This window comes from Kogia breviceps, chromosome X (genome assembly GCF_026419965.1).
Source record: "Kogia breviceps isolate mKogBre1 chromosome X, mKogBre1 haplotype 1, whole genome shotgun sequence".
NCBI classification, from domain to species: Eukaryota; Metazoa; Chordata; class Mammalia; order Artiodactyla; family Physeteridae; genus Kogia; species Kogia breviceps.
Window position 1 is genome coordinate 108,837,145 of NC_081330.1, and position 24,566 is coordinate 108,861,710.

Genomic DNA, 24,566 nt, shown 5'->3' on the forward strand with positions numbered 1-24,566 from the left:
AACTTCACCTGGGCAAAAATGTGCTCATATCATCCATGAAGCTGACGATTTGCCCAATAATGTGTGCATGGAGTTTTCCACTCTGAGCAAAATTAAAGAGAGGATTTTTCAGCTGCAGTCTGGGTATGGATACCTGGCAACTCCCATAGCATCACTAATGAAAGAAAGCTTGTCTTTGCATGCTGTGAGTAACTACGTTCCACTCTCACATTTCACATTTGGAGTTTCAAGTTCATCACCTATGAAAAAAGTGACAGCGATAACTGTTCTTCCTACTTGAGACAGTGTTTATTTTTTATGACGGTCAGATAAGATGTGTGACAAAGCCCTAGAGTAACACAGAACACATCCTCCACCTTTGATGACAGATATCAGATTGGACCTGGAAAGAGTTTCCTAATATATTCTCCTCTCTAATGCTGCTTTTCAATCTTTAGTCCAGGGGGCATGAAGCAGAATCAGATAGGAAATATACAATATTTCCAGTTTTAAAGATCTCTTGTCCACAAGATACAGCATCTGTCTAAATAATATATTTCTGTACAATCCCAGGAGCAGTCTTGCACATTATCACCGAATCCACTTCATTACCCAGTTATTTTGTACCTTCCCAGGCTGTTAGTCAAATCACCCTGCTGCCTAGCAAGTTTCTGATTAATCTGGATTTCACTAATTACCCCGCAGTCACATGGAATGGACTAAACTGTTTAAAGCATTCTTGTGCTGCAGTTTTCACAGAATCTGTTGCAATGAAACTACAATTGCTTCCCTGAAAATGAGTCTTTCCATAGGAAGAACAGCCAGGAACTGTATTTTAATTCTTCCTCATACAATCTTTCTTTCAGGTAAATATTTTTCATCTAGGAAATCAGAGCTGTTTAAAAAAAAATAAAGATATCTGAAAAAGTTAAGGGATCAGGCTAGTGTTGCTGCTCCAGTGACATGACTGGGGAGAAATAAGGTGCCAGTAGATCGGATTCAAAAGAATAAATGCTAAGAGTCAAGCCCTAAACCCAGTTCCAAACCTACAAACCTCTGATGACTATCTTCCAAGAAGCAACACTGCCACCTGGCTGTGTAAGATCGAGAAACGATTCTGATGCTTTCCTTTTCTAACCAAACCCTCCAGACATTCAATCTACTTCAGGATTCTCTAAGTAGGACTCTGGAAATTCCTGTAGTAACCCCGAGAATACAACGTGCTAGGGCACAAATCAGAATGGGATAACTGGAAAATATCTCAAGGTCCATCTAAAGTACCATTTAAAATTCACGAAAACGAAGCTCAAAATTGAATCCAAAAGGTACCACAGGTCTTAAAACTTGAGGAAGAAAAGATTGGAAAGGTTGCATAAAAGCAAATGCAGGGAAATCCATAGTTAAAAGGCAAAGGAAGCAATAAAAGAGAGATGATGGTGAGGAGAGTTTAGTGAAAATTAAGACAACTAGGAAGATTTTTAAACTAATATTTAATAGTAGAATCAACAGATCTTGATTCTTGGTTATAGTTTGGGAGGGTAATGAAGAAGAGGAATGATGCTTAGGTTTCTGATATTAGCAACAGGGTAGATACTAGGGCCATTTACTGAAATGAGCCTTGAAAGAGACTCTGGTTTGGGGGAGAGCCCAGAAGTTGTTCTGACATATTGGGTTTCAAATGCCTGTCGTGATTTGAGGGGACTGTTCTTTGACAGTCTGTCTAGAAGGTCTTAAAAATGATCAGTTTAAAATTAGTTAAGGTCAGTTTTCAGCTATGGTAGATGTGAATTATTTTCCTGTAGTCAGTGAAAGGACACGGCATTAGCTTCTGATCCAAGGCTAAGGTGGCTGCTGGAAGAGACTAAGAAGGATGGACAGAAGTCTAGGAGGCATCTAGTGAATGGCAAAGAAATATTTTGGCAGAAACCAATTAGGAGACTATGAGAAAAAGAAACTAGTATTTATTAAGCTTTTGCTATAGGCCAATTGCTCAGCATAGTTAATAAGTTAGATCATTTTATTTTTTTTCTTAATTCTGACTTTTATTCTTATACAATTTGCAGAATAGAGTTGAAATGATTGCTCTCTCCACCGACCCGAATCTACATGCCTCAGACCGAAGCTCTCACCTCCTCGAGCAGCTAGAAGAGAAGTCGGGGGCTCCACATCCCGGCTACCTTATCTGGGGACTCCCGGATCTGAGGGCAGGGCTGCTGATTTGTGCACTTCCCTGTTTGGAGGAAAGGTCTGCTTACTGGCACTGATGGTCCTACCTCAGCTTCTTTTAGGGCCAAGTCTCCTCCCTAAGCTTAATGCCTCCCCTACCTATCTATCCATCCGTCCATCCACCCATCTACCTGTTTCATTTACATCTCACGCCCATTACGCATTTATTTTGTAACTGGTCGTTTGCACCTCTGAATTGTCCTCACCTACTTTCTCTCCTCCCCCCAACCAGCTGCTTGTTCTCTCTATCTATTAACTCTTTCTGTTCTGTTGTTTGTTCACCTGTTCTGTTTTTCAGCTTCCGCATATAAGTGAAATCATACAGTACCTGTCTTTCTCTGTCTGACTTATTTCACTTGGCGCACACAACACCCTCTAGGTCCATGCCCCCGCCTTTTCTTGTTGGCCGCACCACGTGGCATGTGGGATCTTAGTTCCCCCCACCAGGGATCGAAGGTGCGCCCCCTGCGCTGGAAGCCAGGAGTCTTAACCACTGGACCGCCAGGGAAGTCCTGCCCCCTTTACAGAAAGGCCTTTCTCTACCCGAACGTCCCCTAGCCCCCAAGCCCACCTCCCAGCCCAGGCAGAAATGACGGCTCCTCTCCGCCTGAAGTACTCTAGAGCGTCGCACGAGTGAACGCGGGAGGGGCTCCGTGCAGTCACGTCTTTCGGAAGGAGGGACCCTCATTAGCTCTGAAGGTCCCACTTTTCACCTGCTGGGGACAAGACTCCACCCTTTGCCTAAGAAGCCGCCCCCTCTAGACAAAGGCCCTCCACTCCCTGAGGCCCTCCAGACGGCAACTCCAACAGGACTCCTCTGGCACACAGGTCAGGTCAGGGTCTCACGCTGCTGATGGCAGGCAGGGGCGGGAGGCGGAGGGGGGGGTCACCTTTGTGATGGGGGGAGGGGGGAGGGAAGGTCCCTTCAGGCTACATTCAGGTCCCCTCACCTTGGCTCCGGACGAGTCCTGAAAACCCACGCTAGGCCGAACACACGCCGCGGCGACCGGTCGGGCCCCTCGCTTCCGAAGCGGAAGTCGGGAGCAGCCGCATCCGGCCCTGCGTGGGGTCTCCGAGGGCTGACGGCAGGGGCGGGGCTCTGTGGGGACGCCCACTGTTCAGGGGCCAGCGGTCCCTGCGTCCTGCCGGTGCCGTCTATCAGAGCCTGGGAACCCCTGCCTCTATGGTCCCGAGTCCTCCAGCCTCCAAACAAAGCCCTCACTTCCCGGAGGCTCTAGTGGGAGGGGAAGTCAGGGCGCTGCTCCGACCAACTCTGCCTGAGAAGACGGGCGCCACGCTGTGAGCCTCCCTCCTTGGGGGAGAGACCCCCTCATCAGCACTGAGGGTCCTCACCTTGACTCTGGTTATGGCCAGGACGTCCCCCTCTGCAGAACTGGAGTCCGATCCTGCTAGATGAGGCCCATCCCTCCCTGAGATCACACGGGTGGAATGAGGGGATGACTCATCGGTAGCTCTTCTGGGTCTCCCAGGGCTAAGAACTGTACAGAATTCTATTTGGCCCCTTCTGCTTTTGGGGGTCCCCTCATAACACTCAGCATCATCACATGAATTCTTGTTAGGGCTCAGTTCTCTATCTCTCTCTCTGCAAAACTGAGGCCAACCCCATTAGACAGAGACCCTCACCTCACTGAGACTTTCCAGGCTGAAATCCACCTGACATCTATGGCCAGAGCTTCCTGGGGGTGACAGCATCAGAGATTTTCCCGGGGCCTCCTTTTATGCTGTGCGTGCTACCCTTAGGCCTCATTCAGATCCTCACCTTGACACATGATCAATCCTGTAACTCCACTCTCTGCTTTCCTGAAGCTGCTTGTCTTACATCAAGGTCCTACTCTCCTAAGAATTCCAGGTTGAAAGTCAGGGTGATCCTCATATTATCATAGTCCACTGGGGCCTCCAAGAACAGGCAGCAGGGATGCAACTCTATAGGACCTCACTGTTCTGGCTGGGTCCTTCCATGATTCCTCACTCAACACGCTCACTACATCTAACAAAGCCTGGCACTCCTCCTTCTACAGAACTGAGGTCACTCTCCTTAGTCTTTGGATAACTCCTATATTCAGGGGTGATTGTGTCCTCAGTCCTCATTCATGGGGGTTCTTATATCAGCTTCTGTCTCTTGATTAAAGGCTTCCTGGGAAACGCATATTCCTACAAACACTTGACCAGTTACCCTATTGCAAATCTTGGGAGAAAATGGGTCTCTGTCCTGAACGTGATATAAGATTAGGAAAATACAGCACAAATTAGGGAACTCAGGACAGATGTTACATTGTCAGAGGAAAAAAAAAAGCTGATATATTCCTTCTCTTCACCAGCCAGACTTAGGGTAGTTCTAAAATATTTACTTTCTACATAGAAGGATAGAGCCAGATAATCTTGTAAGCCCCTGATCATTTGAGGGTATCTGATTTTGCACATGCAGATGATCATATTGTTACTGAGCATTTGCTCTTTCTCTCCTTTATTCATATCTCTTATTTATTTCGGTGTTCGTACTGCTGTGGGTATGTATTCCAATCCAGTGTTTTGGTCACAGAGTCCTTTTCATCACTCAAGATACATTCTGAAGTGGTAGAAGACAGTGAATTAACTGACTCGTGATCAGCCTCAGGCTGGGAGGAGTGGAATGGCGCGAGCTCTGGACAAATTCAGGCCAGAGGCCCAGTCCCAGCCATGTGACTTATTAGCTGTATGAACGCAGGTCCATTACCAAGCTCTGTGAGCCTCAAGGGAAGTGGCTTTGTTAAGCCCTATTTTGCAGGGCTAGTGGCATGCAGGTAGTGTATGTAAAGCACCTGGCACAGTGCCTGGACCACATTGAGACTTTACACAATGTCTGTTTTTACCATGATTATGATTATTTTGGCCGCAGACGATACCACCCACAACGAAGGAATTTTTAAATCCAGGAGATATCAGAGAATATGTGGCATTCTAGGACATGGAACACCAAATCAGTCCAAAACGCTGTTTACAAAGAATCTTTAATTTCCCCAATAAATCAAATATGAAAATTATGTTTTCATTCCAACTGAATGAAATTCAAATAGTCTAGAATTTGCTTCCAAGACTAACTCTTTCTTCCTTCCAAGCTGCCCTTTCATCTAAACTAAACAACCCCTATCGTCATTAATTTCACCATCACCGAAAATCTACACCTCTTGTAGACTTTGCGGAATTACAAAAAGAAACGGAATGTGAATGCCCTTTTAATAGAATGGCCTCTGACTCCTTGTCCCCCAGCAAAGAGTATCAGCCCACTGGTTTCTGAGTTTCCGGTTTCAGACTACTGTCACCTTTATTTCAAAGACACTCCTTAGAGATGACGTGCATAAAACACCTAGGTTGTGCACTGTGTTCACCTGCACTGGGACGGGAGCACAGGGCACGTTCCATCCCTGCCCCAGGTGGAGATTTCTGTCTGGTTTACTCATGATTTCAAAGTAACTGTTAAGGGTAGTTTTCCATTCCAGGCTTAAGTCTCTCAACTCTGAGACCCACCATCTGAGGGTCTGGCCCCTGTTCAGTGTTTCCACAGCCTCACTGGCTGGCTCACCATACAGCCTAACTTAAAATTATCTCCCACTTCAGGACTTTTATTGCCCTGAAGTCTCAAAGTGCCTTGCATCAGGACATTTACACTAGACTCCTCATGAGGAACCCCTCAACCCCCACTTCTTACCCCTTATTTTTATTGGGCCTTTCGATCTTTGTTCACCAGCTGCTTTAGATGAACGCTGCTCTTAGACTCTAGAATTCTACAGGCAGGGGTTGGGTCTATTTTTCTTAGCATCCCCAGTACCATCCAAAAGCCTGAAGAGCAGACGCTAAATTGATATTTGAACAATTAAAGATCAGGGCTTCCCTGGTGGCGCAGTGGTTAAGAATCCGCCTGCCAATGCAGGAAACACGGGTTCGAGCCCTGGTCCGGGAAGATCCCACATACCGCGGAGCAACTAAGCCCGTGTGCCACAACGACTGAGCCTGCGCTCTACAGCCCGCGAGCCACAACTACTGAAGCCCACCTGCCACAACTACTGAAGCCCGCACGCCTAGAGCCCGTGCTCTGCAACAAGAGAAGCCACCGCAGTGAGAAGCCCGTGCACTGCAATGAAGAGTAGACCCACTCGCCGCAACTAAAGAAAGCCTGTGCAGCAACGAAGACCCAATGCAGCCAAAAATTAATAAATTAATAAATTTTAAAAAAAGAGCAAGTGTGCAAGAAGGCAAAATACTGTGATTTCACTTCTCCCTCATTCTTAAATAAGCTAAGTGAATCCAGGTATATATACTTCAATTTTACAAAGAAAGACTAAAAGGAATAAAACAAAGCAAGAAGTGAATACCTCTTAAGATTTTTTTTTTTCTGTATCTCATGGTCACACAGACTTTACTGTGGAATAATTTCCTTTTTCACAAAAAATCCATATTCCAATGTTCCAAATGACAAGAAATGATTCAAGGATTTCCAGTTTGTGTTACATAATACCAAAATTCTTATTTTTCAACCTGATAATCTGCACTAAATGTGTGAGTCATGTCATTAATAAACAGACTCTGAAGCTAAACACATCTTTCATTGAAAGGAACAACATTTAAAAATAGAAAACAGAAAAATCTCCTATTTGTGCATATTGTCCAGGAACACAAATATATTATTATATGTTGTGTTCCCACGAGCCACGCCTTGGCCCTCCACTAGTTGGAAGATTGACTGCTTTCTTTAAATACAATGTGAAGTATCTGCTCAGACTTCACTAGGGATGGGAGGAGCTTTGGGACATGCCCTGGAACACCCAATGGCCAGCGTAGCAGTATGAGCCCTGGCTGCAGCCCTGGATCAGGCTCTCTCTTCCTCATCTCTCAAAGCCTCTTCATACCAGGACGGGAAGGCACTGGGCTTGGTATCATTGACATTAGCCCAAAACTCACACATTCTTTTATATATCTATATCCATATCTATCCTGGAAGCACCCCATATTCGTTTACAAAGATCATGCTCATTCTTTTTTATAGCTACATAGTATAGTACTCCACTCTGTGAATATACCATGTTTTTTTTTCAATTAATATATTCACGGACATTGCAGTATTTTCATATTGTTGTGGATGTGTCTTCAGGGTTAATTTCTGAAAAATTGGAATTACTGGCTCAAATGTAAATGCATATTTACTTTTGTTGTATCGCTAAATTCTGTTCATGTTCTAATCTCATTCTTTGACGTGCAGCTGGACAGCTACACGTCAAAGAATGAGATTGGAACGTTCTCTAACACTACATACAAATATATACTCAAAACCAATTAAAGACCTAAATATACGAGTGGAAACCATAATACTCCTCGAAGATAACATGGGTGGAACACTCTTTGACATAAATCATAGCAATATTTTTTTGGATCTGCCTCCTAAAGCAAAGGAAATAAAAGTAAAAATAAGCAAATGGAATATAATTAAAGTTAAAAGCTTTTGCACAGCAAAGGAAACCACTGACAAAATGAACAGACAACCTGCTAAATGGGAGAAAATATTTGTAAATGATATGATCAATAAGGGGTTAACATCCAAAATATATAAACAGCTCATATAACTCAACAGTTAAAAAAAACCCCAAATAACCCAATCAAAAAAATGGGCAGAAGACCTAAATAGACATTTTTCCAAAGAAGACATACAGATGGCCAACAGGCAAATGAAAAGAGGGTCAACATCATTAATCATCAGATAAATGCAAATTAAAACTACAATGAGGTATTACCTCACACCTATCAGAATGGCCATCATCAGAAAGAACAGAAATAACAAATGCTGGTGAGCATGTGGAGATCTGTACACTGTTGGTGGGAATGTAAATAGGTGTAGCCACTGTGGAAAACAGTATGGAGGTTCCTCAAGAAACTAAAAATAGAGCTACCATATGACCCAGGAATTCCACTCCTGAGTATGTATCCAAAAGAAACAAACGAACAAACAAAAAACAACAACCCCACCCCCTCACTGAGTTGGATGGTCTCCTTCAGGTTCTGGATGGTTCTGAGTCTAAGGGTTTCCACCGCTCATCTACCCTTCCCCCCAGCTTCGTCTACATGCCTCTGACCCCACCCTCCCAGTCCAACCTCTCTGTTTAGTAAGAAGGTGCCTGTGTCTGGCAGAGCCAGGATGGGATCAAGAGACAGTCCTTCCCAGCTGCCCGGATAATCAAGAGTTTTGCCGGATCTCTGCGCACACACCAAGACTGTGAGGGGCCAGAGGAAAAGCACAGACGATGGTGCTGAAAGGGATTAATACGGAACTTAGTGATTTGGCCCGTGACCCTCCAGCACACTGTTCTGCAGGTCCAGCTGGGGATAATATGTTTCATTGGCAAGCCACAATTATGGAAGCTAATGAAAACCCATATCAACGTGGTGTATTGACAACTCATTTTTGACAATTCATTTTCCTACAGACTACCCCTTCAAACTACCTAAGGTTGCATTTACAACAAGAATTTATCATTCACACATTAACACTAATGGCAGCATTTGTCTCAATATTCTAAGATCACAGTGGTCTCCTCCTTTAATTGTTTCTAAAGTTCTTTCATCCATTTGTTCACTGCTATATGAGCCAAACCCAGATGACCCCCCCTAATGCCATAGACTGCATGGATCTATAAAACAGAGAGAGATAAGAACAAAAGAATCTCTCAGGAACGGACTCAGAAGTATGCCATGTATGCTACCTTAAAGTCAGAATAACCTGCATTATAGCTAGAATAAACTTTAAATTAGTGTTAAAAAAGGAAAAAAAAACACTAATTCGAAAAGACACATGCACCCCAATGTTCATAGCAACATTACTGACAATTGCTAAGATGCATATACCACATCTTCTTTATACACACAGACACACAGACACACACACACAGGAATACTAGTCAGCCATAAAAAAAGAATGAACTTTTGCCATTTTGCAACAACATGGATGGAGTTGGAGGGTATTATGGTAAGTGAAATAAGTGAGATAGAGGAAGAAAAACACTGTATGATACCACTTATATGGAGAATTTCAAAAATAAAGCAAACTAGGGAAATATGACAGACTCACAGATATACAGAACAAACTAGTGGTTACCAGTGTGAAGAGGGAAGGGGGAGGGGCAGGGGAAGGATAGGGGATTAAGAGGTACAAAATACTATGTATAAAATAAATAAGCTACAAGGATATATTGTACAACAAAGGGTATATAGCCAATATTTTATAATAACTGTAAATGGAATATAACCTTTAAACATTGTGAATCACTCTGTTGTGTGCATGAAACTTATAAAATATTGTACATCAACTATACCTCAATTAAAAAAGATCTATTCTCTTAACAACTTTCAAATATACAATACAGTATTATTAACTATAGTCACCATGCTGTACATTACATCCCCAGGACTTCTTTATTTTGTAAATGGTTTGCACCATTTGGCCATTTACACCCATTTCATCCATCCTCCACCCCACACCTGTGGCAACCACCAATCTGTTCTCTGTATCTCTCGGTGTTTTTCTTAAAATTTCCACATATAAGTGAGATCATATAGTATCTGTCTTTGTCTGTCCCTCTGTGTTATTGCAAATGGCAGGATTTCCTTTGTTTTTTTTTAATGGCTGAATAATATCCGAGGGAAGGTGAGAGCATGACTGTGTGTGTGAGTATGTGTGTATGACATTTTCTTTATCCATTCATCCATTAATGAACACTTACATTGTTTTCATGTCTTGGTTATGATAAATAAATGAATATGGGGGGGTGCAGATATCTTTTCAAAAAACTTGTTTTCTTTTCCTTCGGATAAATTTCTGGGAGTGGAATTGCTGGATCACATGGTAGTTCTATTTTCAATTTTTTGATGAACCTCTATACTGTTTTCCATAGTGGCTGTATCAATTTACAGTCCCATAAACTCATATTTTCTTGAATAATTTAAGCACATCCTAAATGAAAAAGGTATATATATTTTCCTAAATTTAAAAGGCGTACATCTTTTAAATTTTGGAAAACAAAGACTGAATGGAGTATGTCAAACCCGTAAGTGAACAACTTTAAATGTTTTTCTCTATCTTCTTATCCTATTTTACTGTGGAGTTCTTTCACATTACCAAGGATATCCCTATTCCAATTCCATGCAATCTTGTTCTGGATCACAAAGATGATTTAAAAATTTTCAATTTGTATTTCAAAAAACAAAATTCTTACTTCTAAATCTGATAAAGAGCAATACGTGTGTGACCCATGTCATTCATAACCTTAAGTTCTGAATCTAAATAAACTTTCTTTTGAAAAGAAAATCACATGAAAATTACCAAAAAAATAAGTCAACAGGAATGTATGCATATCAGGAACACTGGTTAACAGGCTTTTCCAACCACAAAGTGAAGAGTCGGCCTCTACCTCACTACGGGTGACAGGAGCCACTGGATGTGGCCCTGGAATGTGCACTGGCCGTGGCAGCAGTGCCAGCCCTGGCTGCAGCTCTGGCTCGGGCTCTCTGTCCCTCGTCTCTCAAAGCCTCTTCATAATAGACTGGAAAATCTCTGGGGACGGTACCAGTGACCTTGGCCACAAACTCCAGCACTTTCATCTTGCTGGTTTCAGCACGGGCTCTGCGGCCCCACAGGAACTCATAGCGTGGGGGATCGCTGTTGTGCACCTGACGGTACACCAGGTACTTTTCCTGCACCAGATCTTCTGTGATAAGCTTCCTGGGGTCCCCGAAGATTGAATGCTTCATTCCATCACAGATGCCTAAAATATTCAGGAATTCCCAGATCTCCTCCTCAGAGGCGCGGTCGCCATTCAAGAAGATCGCACCCAGGACAGGCATCAGGAGCCCATTCTTCCGAAGCCGCCAGCCACTCCTCAGGCTGCCGTTGTCATCGGTGAGATCTGGCTTGCTGACAAGGGCATAGGAACCACCACTCGGCTTGACTTCCTTCAAGTCAAGGCCAAGGACCAGCTCCATGCACTCAGCGGCTCTCCTGACGATCTCAGGGAAGTGCTCCCTGTACATTTTGTTGACAACCTTCAGCATGTCTACCTTCGCAATGGGCTCTTTTATATTTCTGCAGTAGGAATTGCATCAGCATCCCTGCCTTCCTGGTTAGAAGGTCCTTCCGTAAGCTCTCAGTGGAGGTTGAGGCTTTAGAGCGACGTGCACGTTCTCCTCTTGGCTCTTGACACCTTTGTCAGACATTGTGCATGAAATAGCTGAGGAGTAATGCTGGTGGATGTGGATCTCTGAGGCTCCCAGGAATGCCAGTCACAGGCGAATCCAAGGAAACATCCCCAAAACAGGAGAGGAAGAGAAGAAGGGGGCTCTTTCCTGCCGAGTGGTCTGAGCACCCTGGAGATCCTGGGTCGCACCCCGGGCACGCTGGCATTTCTCACGAGCACTGGGTTTACTCTGTGACCCTCGGGAATGAGTGTGACCAGGGCCAGCAGGCAGGAGTGTGGGTGACGCCCGCACTTGGAGGAGGGAGGAGGGGGGAGAATGAGATGGTGTGAGGACCTTCAGCAGGGAGATTCCACATCAGCTTTAACCAAGTCCATCTCTGCAGGTTTCCTTGAGGGCACTGCCCTAGGAATGTGCAGGGCTCTTGTTCTCCTGGTCAACCTGTCCCTGAGAACCCAGTGGAGAGACGGTGAGCCTTAGGCTGCAGCCTGCCGGCCCTGTGTTTTACTGACTAGGGTGACAGCATGGTTGACAGTGGGGCCACTTGTGTTTCTCAGTGTAGGGAGTCCTCTACGGTTAGCTTCAGGACTATCATGACAGCTCTTGGCAAGGCCTGGAAACTCCCCTCTCTGTTACTCTAAAGGTGACACCCCAAAGCTCTCCGGGACCCACAGGAAGGAAGTGAGCGGGGCACCGCAGCCCACCACTCTTACCAGGGGGAACCCAGTGGTTAAAAGCTCTGTGGGTACCTCTCTGTCCTGAGCTTGTTAAATCCTAAGTCATCATTTGGAGTCCTCACTTGGATACCGCACAGGGTCATGGACTCTTCCTTTTGCCAACTGGGGGCTGGACCTTCAGACCGAGGATCTCACCTCCTTCCAGAACTCATATGAAATGTGATGGGGATCCATGAAAGAAATAATTGATAAGCTAGATTTCATTCCCTTAAACTTCTAATCTGCAAAAACACACCATCAAGAGAACAAGAAGATGAGCTACAGTCTCAGAGGAAATATTTGCAAAAGACATATCTGATGAAGGCTTTCATCCAAAATATACAAAGAACTCTTAAAATTCAATAAGAAAGAAACTAACAACCCGATAAAACATGGACAAAAGATATGAATAGATACCTCACTAAGGAAGCTGTACAGATGGCAAACAAGCATATGAAAAGACGCTCACCATCATATACCGTTAGGGAACTGCAAATTAAAATTACAACCGGATACCACTACATGCCAAACTCCAAAGGGCTGACAGCACCAAATGCTGGTGAGGATGTGATTCAACAAGAGCGCTTTCATCATTGGTGGAGATGCAAATGGTATAGCCGCTCTGGAAGCCAGTTTGCAAGTTTCTTAGTAAACTAAACATATTCTATACTGTTGCTGGGAATGTAAATTGGTCCAGCCACTATGGGAAACAGTATGGAGGCTCCTCAAAAAACCAAAAATAACCTATGATTATTGTCGGCAATCCCACTCCTATCCAACGGAATTGAAATCAGGACCTTGAAGAGGTATCTGCACTCCCATGTTCATTGCAGCATTATTCATAATAGCCAAGCTATGGGAGCAACCTAAATGTCCACCGATGGATGAATGGATAAAGAAAGTGTAAAATATACATACAATGGAATATCATTCAGCTTTAAAAAGAAGCTAACTTCTCCAGCTATGACAGCGTGAATAAATCTAGAGAACATTATGTTCCAGTGAAATAAGCCAGACGCAGAAGGACAAATGCTACATGATGTCCTTTATATGAGGAATCTAAAATAGTCAAAGTCAGAGAAGCAGAGTAGAGTGGTGGTTGCCAGGGGCTATGGGGATGGGGAAAATGAGAAGGATTTAATCAAAAGTTACAAAGTTTCAGTTATGCAAGGTAAGTCCTAGGGATCTACTACACAGCATAGAGTTTACAGTTAAGAAGACTATATTGGGGGCTTCCCTGGTGGCGCAGTGGTTAAGAATCCACCTGCCAATGCAGGGGACACGGGTTCGAGCCCTGGTCCAGGAAGATCCCACATGCCGCGGAGCAACTAAGCCCGTGCGCCACAACTGCTGAGCTCACGCACCTAGAGCCCAGGCTCTGCAACAAGAGAAGCCACCGCAATGAGAAGCCCGTGCACCGCGACGAAGAGGAGCCCCCGCTCGCCGCAACTAGAGAAAGCCCGCACGCAGCAACGAAGACCCAACGCAGCCATAAATAAATAAATTAGAAGGTAAATCAATCAATCAATCAATAAAAAGAATACTATATTGTACACTTTCTAACAGGTTAAATCTTATGGTAAGTGTTCTTATCGCACACACGATAAAAAGGGTGGGAGGAAACATTTGGAGGTCATAGATATGTTTATGGCATAAACTGTGGTGACTGATAGTTTCACAAGTGGATACTTATCTCCAAACTCATCAATTTGTATACATTAAATATGTACGGTTTTTGTATGTCCATCCTACCTCAATACATTGCTTTTTAAAAAAATAAACAAAACACCCAACTAAACATACTCTTACAGTACAATCTAGTAGGGTAAATGCTCCTTGGCATTTACCAAAATGAGTTGGAAACTGACATCCACACAAAAACCTGCACACCGATGTTTACAGCAGCTTTACTCGTGATTGCCAAAACTTAAGAGCAACAAATGTGTCCTTCAGCAGGTAAATGGATAAATAATGGAATACTGTTCAGTGCTAGAAATAAATGTTATCAAACCATGAAAAGACAGGGAGGAACCTTAGATGTGTATTATTAAGTGAAAGAAACTAATCTTAAAAGGCTACCTGCTGCATGACTCCAACTACATGACATCCTAGAAAAAGGCAAAGCTACAGAAAAAGTAAAAAGACCAATGGTTGCCAGGGGTTGGGGGCAGGGAGGGATGAACAGAGCACAGAGAACGTTTAGGGTAGTGAAATGACTCTGTACGGCACTATAATGGTAGATACAAGCCATCATGCATTCGTCGGAACCCACAAAGTGCACACCACCAAGAATGAAGCCTAATGTAACTCTGGACTTTGTGTGCTGATGACGTGTCAATGTAGCTTCATAGGTCGTAGCACACGGCCCACTCTGATGGGGGATGTTGATAGTGGGGGAGGTGTGCGCTGTGTCAGGGAGGAGGGTACGTGGGAATTCTCTGTCCTTTCTGCTCCATTTTGCTGTGAACCTAAGACTGCTTTTAAAAAAAATAAAGTGAACTGAAACAAAAACTGATGGGGGCGGGTGGCTGTGGCTCAGCTTCACACCCTTCCCTGGGGATTTAAGTCTGGAGTGCCGGGCGCAGGGCCAGTCTTCCCCTCTATCCAAGAGTGGGTGGGCGTCTCAGTCCTCACTCAGTTTCTTGGATCTGCCTCCTGGCAGGGCCTGAGGCTCCCCTCTTTCCCGACCTGAGGACATTTCTTCAGAGAAAGGCTCTTATTTCCCTGAGATCCAACAGGAGGAGGTGAGGGTGGCCTTTCCTTGGCCACACCTGCCATGCCATGAGTGACAACTGTTATCAGGCAGGTTGACACCATATGATGGTGATCCCACGCAGGGTTCTAACTCAGCACCCTGAATCTGACTCACGTCAAGGCCTAAGATTGCCCCCTCTGCTGCCCCGGGACCCCCCTCCTCCAACCAAGTTCCTCCCTTTTCTGTTATCCCTGAGAAGGATAGGAGGCCGTCGCTTCCTGACATTTACACCAGGATCTGTCACGGCAACAGGGAGGACTCCGTGAGGTCTCCGCTGATATGGGTTTGGTGGGCCCTGAACTCTTCAGGGTACTCACCTTCCTCCTGGCACACCTTGGAAATCCTCTCTCTGCTGACCCGAGCTGGCCAGCCTCAGGCCAAAGTCTTCACTTTCTCAACCTCTTACGTGGAAATCAGGTTCAGCCACATCTTGCCAAGGCTGTCTGGGGACTCTGAGGGCTGACGGCAGGGTCAGGAGTCCATGGGACACACTGTTCGGGGGGTGGCGGGGGTGCCTCCTTCATTCCTCATTCAGGGTCCTCACCATCTCGTGTGGCAGAGACCGGGACTCCTCCCTCCGCTGACCTGAGCTCATCCTCCTAGGTAGGACTCACAAGCCCCCGAGAAGCCTGACGAGTAAGTGAGAGCATGCTCAGGCTGACAACTTCGCCTGGCATGTTGCTCTCCCCAGGCCACCTGCAAGGCGCCCTTCACCGTGGCTCCTGTTTCTCGATTAAAGGCTTCCTGGGAAAGGGCACCTCCCTGCAAACTCTGGACCAGTTTCCCTATTGCAAACCCTTCAGAGACTGGGTCTCCGTCCCAGGAGTGGTGTGAAGCAGGGAAGTTGTAACGCAAGGCATGAGGGATGTGCCATCAAGGAAAAAAAAAAAATACATTGGTTTTTCCCTTCTCTTTACCAGCAAGACTTGGCCTTTTATGTAAACTTCTCTTTGAATAGATTTCACGTCCAAGTGCAAAGCGCTGTCCAGCATGATTTTCTGAGCCCCTGATCTTTTGAGGTTATCTGACTTTGGATATGTAGATGATCATACTGTCACTAAATATCTTCCTCTGCTGTCTTCACCCTTTTCAACTATTTTGATACGCTTATTGCTGTGCTTATGTATTCCCATCCAGTGTTTTGGGCACAGAGTCCTCCTTTTTATCACCTGAGATATATTTTGTAGTGAGTGAGAAGTAAGGTGAATTAAGGAACACAAAGTCGGCCTTGGGCTGGGAGGAATGGTAAAGTGTGGGCGTCAGACTTAGTTAGGCCAGGAGTCTAGTTCCAACACTGTCACGTAAGAGCTGTGTGAAATTGAACACATTACCAAACTCTGTGAGCCCCGGTCTTTTCATCTGTGAAATGGGTTTGAGAAGCTCTGTCTTGGGCACTGACAGAATTTACATAATGCCTGTGAAGTGCCTGGCCCATTGCCTGGCTGGCACTGAGACTTTCAAGGATGCCAGTTCTTACTACGATTAATTTGTCCCCTGGAGTTTCAACCCACTACACTGAGATTTAATTTTCAATCCAGGAGATGTCAGAGAATAAGCAGGGCTCTAGGGCAAAGAAACCCCTATCAGGCAAAATCCTGCCTAGCAAGGGAAACTAGTATTTCCCTGTGGGAGTATGTCATCCAAGGTCAACATGAGGTAGACTTCCTCAGTAGATGCAACACGAAGCTCTAAGATGTTTCACGGACCAAAAACTTACCTCCCTCTCAGTTGCCCTTCTTTATAAACCACTCCCACGTTCAGCCATTTAACCACCCACGAATATCTATTCCTTGCCTAGAGTTTGCCAAATTACAGTCAAGATAACTTAATTTGAATGATGTCTTTTTAGTGGAGTGGGCTCCGGCTCCCCCAACTAGCGCAAAGAGTGCCAGTCCAGTGGCTTCTGGGCATCCCACCTCAGGGGAGTACCACCCTAATTTCTCAGAAACTCCCTGGAGACGTGACAACGTGAATAAAACATCTAATTTGCATAGTGTTCACCTGCACTGGGAGAAGAGCACAGGACACCTTCTATTCCTGCCTCAGGTGATTTCTCTCTGATTTACCCACAACCCCAAAGTACAGGGAGACCTCGAAGGTGTTGCAGGTTTGGTTCCAGACCCCCCAAATAAAGTGAATAGCACAATAAAGTGAGTCGAAAGAATTTTTCGGTTTCCCAGTGCTCTCATAAAATGTATGCTCACACTATACTGCAGTCTATTAAGCGTGCAATAGCGTTACGTCTAAGAACAATGTACATACCTTAATTAAAAAATGCCAACCATCATCTGAGCCTTCAGCGAGTCCATCCTTTTGCTGGGGGAAGGTGTGAAATATCGTGAGAATCACCAAAATGTGACACAGAGACATGAAGTGAGAAAAGGCTGTTGGAAAAATGGCACTGAAAGACTTGCTGGAAGCAAGGTTGACACAAACCTACAATTTGTTGAAAAGAAGAAAGGAAAGGTGAAGGAAGGGAAAGGGAAGGGAAGGGGAAGGGGAAGGGGAAGGGAAAAGCAGTATCTGTGGAATACAATAAAGCAGAGCGCAACAAAATGAAGTGTGCCTGTAACTGCTAAGGGCAGTTTCCCATTCCAGGCTTCGTCGTTCAACTATACGGCCCACCGTCTGAGGATCTGGCCCCTGATCAAAATGATCAGGCTCATCTAGCCCACCGCGCACCTAACTTATAACCACCTCCCACTGAAGGACGGACATTTTCCCAAGGCCCGCCACTGCCTTGCGTCAGGGAATTTACGTTTGACTGCTATCATCTGAAACCACCCCTCTCCTTTCTTACCCTGTCGTTTCATTTGTCCTTTTGGTCTTCGAGTATATATATATCACCATTTTCTTTATACGATAGCTGCTTCTCGACTCTATAATTTTACGGTCAGCGGCTAGGTCTTCTTCCTCTCAGCTCTCACAGTACTAGCATGGAGCCTTCTAAGAGCAGATGCTCAAGTAACAGTAACGTTTGGGGAATAAATGAGCCTGTGAGCATGAGGTCCAATTTATTATCATTTACTTCTACATTGTTGAATGAGCCAAGCACATACAGTTATTTGTAATTTTATAAATCAGAGTAAAATGAATTAGGAAACCAAATATTGACCATCTTCCTTTTTCTATACTGTACTACAGTATACTATACCATACTCTACTTTTTCACATTTTCAAGGAATTGCATACTGCAGTGCCATGTTATCTTCCACCAAATTACTGAACAAGATGGAAGTTCTCCCAATCTGTTTTACGAAACAGCAAAACTCTTATTCTTATACCTGATAGACAACAGTAAGCATGAATGATGTAATTCATAAACTTACATTATAACGCTAAATAAACTTTCATTTAGGAGTGACATTTGAAAAACAGCAGAAAACAAAAACACAGATGTATTTCCAAATTCCCCATACAGAACAGGAACACAAGGGTATTAATACGTTGTTCCCTCCGTCACACTCAGCCCTACACTACTTGGAACACTGAACGCTCTCTTCAGCCACGGATACAGGATCTGCCCCAGATTCTGTGTGGGAGGAGCTGGGCAGAACACTGGAACACCCACTGGCTTGGGCTCTCTCTTCCTCATCTTTCAAAGCCTCTTCATAGCAAGACTGGAAGGCACTGGGGACGGTGTGATTGACCTTGGCCAGGAACTCCAGGACTTTCATCTTGCTGGTCTCAGCATAGGATCTCGGGCCCCACAGGAACTCGTAGCGCGCTGGATCACTGTTGGCCACTTGCCGGTACTCCAAATACTTCAGCTTCACCAAATCTTGGGTGATGAGCTTCTTGGGCTCCCCAAACAGGAAGTGCCTCTTCCCGGCATAGATTCTCATCTTACTCAGGAATTCCCAGATAGTCTCCTCGGTGGCGCAGTTGCCCTTCATGAGGATCACGCCCAGGAGATGCATCAGGAGGCCAGTCTTGGGGAACCCCCTGACACGGCTCACGGCCCCATTGTTGGGGAGAGCCATTTTGCTGACAAAGGTGTAAGAATGCTTGGTAGGGTCCACTTCCTTTAAGTCAATACCAAATACCACCTCCATGCTGAAAGAAGCTCTTCTGAGGATCTCAAGGAATCGATTTTGGTACTTTTTATGGATCAGCTTCAGCATATGTGCTTTCATAGCAGGCTTCTTCTTTTTATACATGTGCATCAGGAACTGCACCAACACATTCGCTGTCTTCCTTAGAGGGCGTTTTCGAGACCGCACAGTGGAGACGGGGGCCTGAGAGGACCTCTGCTTTTTCTCCGTTTGGCCTTTGGCTCCTTTGTATGATCTTCTGGGAGAAACACCTGCAGGCTTAGTGCTGGTGGCTCGGGCCCTCTGAGGACTCTTGAGAGTGCTACATGACTTAGCGCCCAGCTTTCTCTGAGTAGTAGCTCCAACAGGAGGAGGAGGAGGAGGAGGAGGAGGAGGAGGAAGAGGAAGGGGAGGAAGAGGAGGAGGAGGAGGAGGAGGAAGAGGAAGGGGAGGAAGAGGAGGAGGAGGAGGAGGAGGAGGAGATGAAGATGAGGCGGCTGGAGTGGCCCGAGCACCCGTCACACCCTGGGTCCCACTCTGGGCCTGGCGGCGTCTCTCACGGGTGCGGAGCTTACCCCGCTGACCCCGACGCATGGTGGCTGTGGTCAGGGACAACAGGCAGGAGTGCAGGTAGGACAGCGGGTGATCTGGCAGAGGGGAGAGAGGATGAGAGGGTGTGAGCGCCCACAGCAGGGAGGTACCACCCTGCCTTCAAGAGGGCCGCCCTGTAGGTTTCCATGTGGGCACTGCTCTGTGAACACACAGGACTCCTGTTCTGATCACCCTGTCCTCTAAGAACCCTGTGGAAATCATTAAAGTGAGCCTCAGGCTGCAGCCTGCCAGCCCTGCCTGCTGCTTACTGGGGCTGAGAGCAGCAGTGGGCAATGATCTAGTCCTCGTGGAGCCCCCTCTACTCTGGAGCGTGGGGGGTCCCCTCAGTTCATATTCAGGACCATCGTATCCGCTTTTGGCAGGGCCTGGGCCCCCTCCTCTGTGCTGCTCTAAACTGATTACCTCAGACCCAGGTCCTCGTCTTTCTGGGATGCCTTAAGAAGAAGTGAAGGGGCACCGCAGCCCAGTGCCCCTGCCAGGGGGGCACCCACAGCTGACAGCTCTATGGGACTCTGTCCTGGGCTCATTGGGGTCCTCAGTCCTCATTCAGGGTCCTTGCCTTGGCTCTAGGTAGGGCCTGGAATACCTGCGTCTGATCTGATGTACCTCTTCTCAGACAAAGACTCTCACCAATCTGATACCATCAGGAAAAAAAAGGAGGGCTCACATACACCTGACTTCCATACCTGGGCTCCTCAGGGCTGCGAACAAGGAGGGGGGCACTCTCTGTTGCCTCCTCTGTTTGTGGGTGAGTGGTATCATCACTGTTCTCTCAGGGTCCTCACCCTGACTCCTATAAAGCCCTGGGTCTCTTCCCTCTGCAGAACTGAGGCTATTCAATTAGTCCAACACCCTCACATCTCTGAACTCTCCAGACAAATGAGAAAGAGTGCTTCAGCTTGACAGATACCATTGGTTTCTACTCGTGAACACGGGCAGAATTTAGGGGACCCTATATTTTAGAGTCGGTGTTCACCTTAGTCCTCACTCAGGTCTCTGACCTTAACTCTGGGGAGGACTTAGGACTCCTCCCACCAATAACCTGGGTAGTCCAGCCTCAGAGCAAAGCCCTCAATTCCCTGAGTCCCTAGAGGGGAATGTCAGGGTCCCACATACATGACTACCCCTGGCTGGAGCCTCCCACAAGTGTAGGGGCGCTGCTTTGTGATGCCACCCCTAATAATGGGGAGAGGCCCCCTCATTAGTGTTTAGGGCCCTCACCTTCACCTCAGTTGGGACCTAGGTATCCTCCATCTGCAAGATGGAGCTACTGCCTATACCAAGGCCCTCCCATCCCTGAGACATCTCAGGCAGAACTCAGTTTGATGGCTCTGTTGGGGCATCCCAGGGCCTACAGCAGCAGCGAGACTTAGTGCAGTTTGTTATGGGCCGAGTGGCACCCCTCACTCCCCACTCAAAGTCTTCACCTTGACTCCAGACCCATACTGGGAAGTTTCTCTTGGCCGGCCGGAGGCATGGCCCTCAGATGAAAAGTTCTCACTTCCCGGAACCTCTGAAGCCAAAGTCACGATGACTCACATCCGGCCGCAACTACTCAGGGGCTCTGACAGCTGACAGCAGGGGCGGGGGTCTGTGGTACTCCAGTGTTCTGGAGTCGGTGGTCCCTAGGTCCTACATACAGGGTCCCCATCTTGGAATCTGTCAGAGCCTGGGACTCCCCCGTTTACTGAACTGTGCCCACAAGCTTCACCTCCTTGAGCTCCTGGGGGTGGGGCGAAGTCGGGGCCTGCTATATATGACCACCCCCACCCCGCTCTGGAGGGCCTGGAGCCTCCGGGAACTGAGTGCATGGGTGCTGCTTTATTGCCATCTCTACTCCCTCATTAGCACTCAGGCCCGCCCCCCCCCACGCCCCCCCAACCCCCGCCTTGACTGCAGTTAGGGCCTAGGTTTCCTTGATTGACAGAATCAGGAAATTCTCTCTTCGATTATTATGGCTTTCCCCCTCGAGAACTTCCAGGCAGAACTCAGCCAAACGGCTTTTCGGGGACCTTCCACTTTTGATCACAGAGGCGGGATTTGTGGGGGTCACCTTTGTTACGGGAGGGGGGAAGGGTCCCTTGGGCCCGCATTCAGGTCCTTACCTCGACTGCAGATCAGTCCTGTGAAGCCGCCCTTGGCCGAACAACCGCCGTGAATAACCGTCCAGCTCCTCGCCCCCGGAGCGGAAGTGTCGGAGCCACTTCCGGCTATGGCTGCCTCGAGTGGGGTTCCAAGGGCTGACGGGAAGGGCGGGGCTCTACGGGACCCCGGGGTTCAGAGGTCAGCCATCCCTTGATCCTCCCTCGCGGTTCTCTCCGGGCCATCTCTCAGAGCCCGTGACCCCTCCCTCTGTGGTCCCGAGCCCTCCAGCCTCCAAACAAAGCCCTCACCTCCCGGAGTCCCTAGTGGGGAAGTCAGGGCGTTGCTCTGACCATCTCTGCCTGACAAGAGGGGTGCCACCCTGTGAGCCTCCCTCCTTGGGAGAGAGACCCTCTCATTAGCACTCAGGTCCTCACCTTGACCCTGGCTTGCCTGGTTATGGCCAAGACCCCTTTCTCTTGCAGAACTGGGACCTGATCCTGATAGACAAAGCCCTTCCCCCGCCGAGACCAGACAGACAGAAATGAGGCGGCTTCTCATCCCTATAGCTCTGTCTGGGGCCTCTCTCGTGGTTAAGAATGGGGGCAGGGGTCTGTAAAGCCTCCTCATTTGTGGGTCTGGTGATACCTCTTTCCTCACTCAGGGACCCCACCATACTCCTGGCCAGTCCAGGGACCTGATCCTCCCTGACCCTCCAACCTGAGCTTCTCGAACCTCTACTGAACTGAGGCTGTTCTTCTTAGACCAAGACGTTGACCTCGCTGAGAACTATGAGACTTACAAGAGAGGAGGCCCTGCCTGGGCATTCTAGGTCTGAGAGCACGTTTGGGCAGCTCTCTGAATGACCTATATTTTGGCGTGGTTGTCTCTCCAGTCCTCACTCATGGTGGGGGGCGGGGCGGGGTGTTCAGTTTGTCTGTCTCTTGGATTAAAAGGTTCCTGGGGATTGCCACATCCCTGCAAACTCTTGAGCAGTGTACCTAATGCAAACCTTGGAGTTTCATGTCCCAGACTTGACGTGAGATGGGGAAAATGCAACATAAGGCAGGGGGCCCAGGACAGGGGTGGGCTCCCAGAGAAAAATAATGCTAATCTGTCCTTTTCAATAGCCAGAATTAGCCTCTTCTGTGACTTGTTTTAATTGACTTATAGGCATACCTCTTTTTATCGTATTTCACTTAATCATGCTTCACAGATATTCTGTTTTATTACAAACTGTTAACTGTGTGGTTACCGTGCATTGAACATGTGAATGGGCACCGTTTGCCCAACACCATGTGTTCACGTGGGGTCCCGGTGCCACATTTTGTTAATTCTTGAAATATTTTAAACTTTTTCATTATTTTCTTACGGTTCTCTGCTCAGGTATCTTTGTTATTATTATTGTAACTGTTTTGTACTTTTAAATTAAGATGTGTACATTTTTTTAGACACTGTCTAGTAAGTGTACAATAGGATTAACAACTTTTATAAGCACTGGGAAAGCCACAGTTTCATGTGATTCACTTTACTGCATTATTGCGGTGACCCAGAACCCAACCCACAGTACCTGAGATATGCGCATACTGCTAGAGGAAAAGGAGCTGTCCAGGATGGTTCTGTGATTGCGCTGATTGAGGTTATCTGACACTGCATATAGAGATGATCTTATTGTCACTGAGTATCATCTGTTTCTCCTCCTTAGTCCTGTTCCTCCTCCTCCTTATTCCTAACTGTCATTTACTGAGGTATTCTTCAATGCTTTGGATATATTCCAATCCCGTTCTTTACCTACAGAGTCCTTATTTTTATCCTGAGACACATTTGAGTATCAAGGAATACAAGCTCTGCTTTAGGCCAAGAGGAGTATAACAGTGTGAGATCCAGAGGAATTCAGACCAGGAGTCTAGTCCCAGGCCTGTCATTTACTAGTGTTACCCAGCAAGGGCTCACTGCCTGACATGCGTAGAAGCCAACACTATGGCACTGGCTTTTGAGATGAAAACTTTATTCCGGGACTTCCCTGGTGGTGCAGTGGTTAAGAATCTGCCTGCCAACGCAGGGGACACACAAGAGGGAAGAGATATGGGGATATATGTATATGTATAGCTGATTCACTTTGGTATACAGCAGAAACTAACACACCATTGTAAAGCAGCTATACTCCAATAAAGATGTTAAAAAAATGTGTTGGAAAAGAAAATGACAGAAATGAACTTACTTACAAAACAGAAACAGACTTACAGATATCGAAAACTCACTTAATGGTTACCAAAGGGGAAACGTGGTGGGGGGGGGGAGGGATAAATCAGGAGCTTGGGATTAACATACACACCACCGTATATAAGACCGATAACCAACGAGGACCTACTGTATAGCACAGGGAACTCTGCTCAATATTCTGTGATAACCTGTATGAGAAAAGAATCTGAAAATGAACGAATATATGTAGATGTGTAACTGAATCACTTTGCTGTACACCTGAAACGAACACATTGTAAATCAACTATACTCCAATACGATTTAAAGAAACATATACCATGTGATCCAGCAATCCCACTCCTGTGCACATATCCAAAGAAAACCATAATTTGAAAAGGTACACGCACCCCAATGTTCACTGCAGCACTATTTACAACAGCCAAGACGTGGAAGCAACCTAAATGTCCATCGACAAGGGAATGGGTAAAAACTACGTGGTACCTATATACAACGGAATATTACTCAGTCATAAAAAAAAGAAAGAAAGAATGCCATCTGCAGCAACATGGATGGACCTAGAGATTATCACACTAAGTGAAGTAAGTCAGACAGAAAGACAAAATATCATATATCACTCATATGTGGAATCTAATTTTTTTTAAATGACACAAATGAACTTACTTACAAAACAGAAACAGACTTACAGACCTCAAAAACAAACTTATG

General features: G+C 46.2%; 1 protein-coding gene and 2 pseudogenes across 1 annotated transcript; 1 reads left to right on the plus strand and 2 right to left on the minus strand.

The window, feature by feature from the left end:
• The first annotated feature begins 8,495 nt into the window (after positions 1 to 8,495).
• LOC131748192 (ubiquitin-conjugating enzyme E2 D3 pseudogene) lies at positions 8,496 to 8,970 on the plus strand (annotated as a pseudogene).
• Positions 8,971 to 10,662: 1,692 nt separating this feature from the next.
• Positions 10,663 to 15,902, minus strand: LOC131748193 (melanoma-associated antigen B4-like; annotated as a pseudogene).
• A 2,484-nt stretch (positions 15,903 to 18,386) lies between these two features.
• Positions 18,387 to 19,538, minus strand: LOC131748194 (melanoma-associated antigen B3-like). The gene is made up of 2 exons (XM_067023182.1): positions 19,411 to 19,538; positions 18,387 to 19,308 (listed from the first exon to the last, which is right to left on the minus strand). Exons 1-2 carry the CDS (start codon positions 19,536 to 19,538, stop codon positions 18,387 to 18,389), a joined length of 1,050 nt encoding a protein of 349 aa, XP_066879283.1.
• Between the last annotated feature and the right edge of the window lie 5,028 nt (positions 19,539 to 24,566).

What these genes read in the sequence shown, in the direction of transcription:
- LOC131748194 (XM_067023182.1), bottom strand. Translation starts at nt 19,538, where the DNA reads ATGCGTCGGGGTCAGCGGGGTAAGCTCCGCACCCGTGAGAGACGCCGC. An exon ending in TCATCTCCTCCTCCTCCTCC is followed by an intron (nt 19,309 to 19,410) that starts TCCTCCTCCTCT and finishes TCCTCCTCCTGT; the next exon opens with TGGAGCTACTACTCAGAGAA.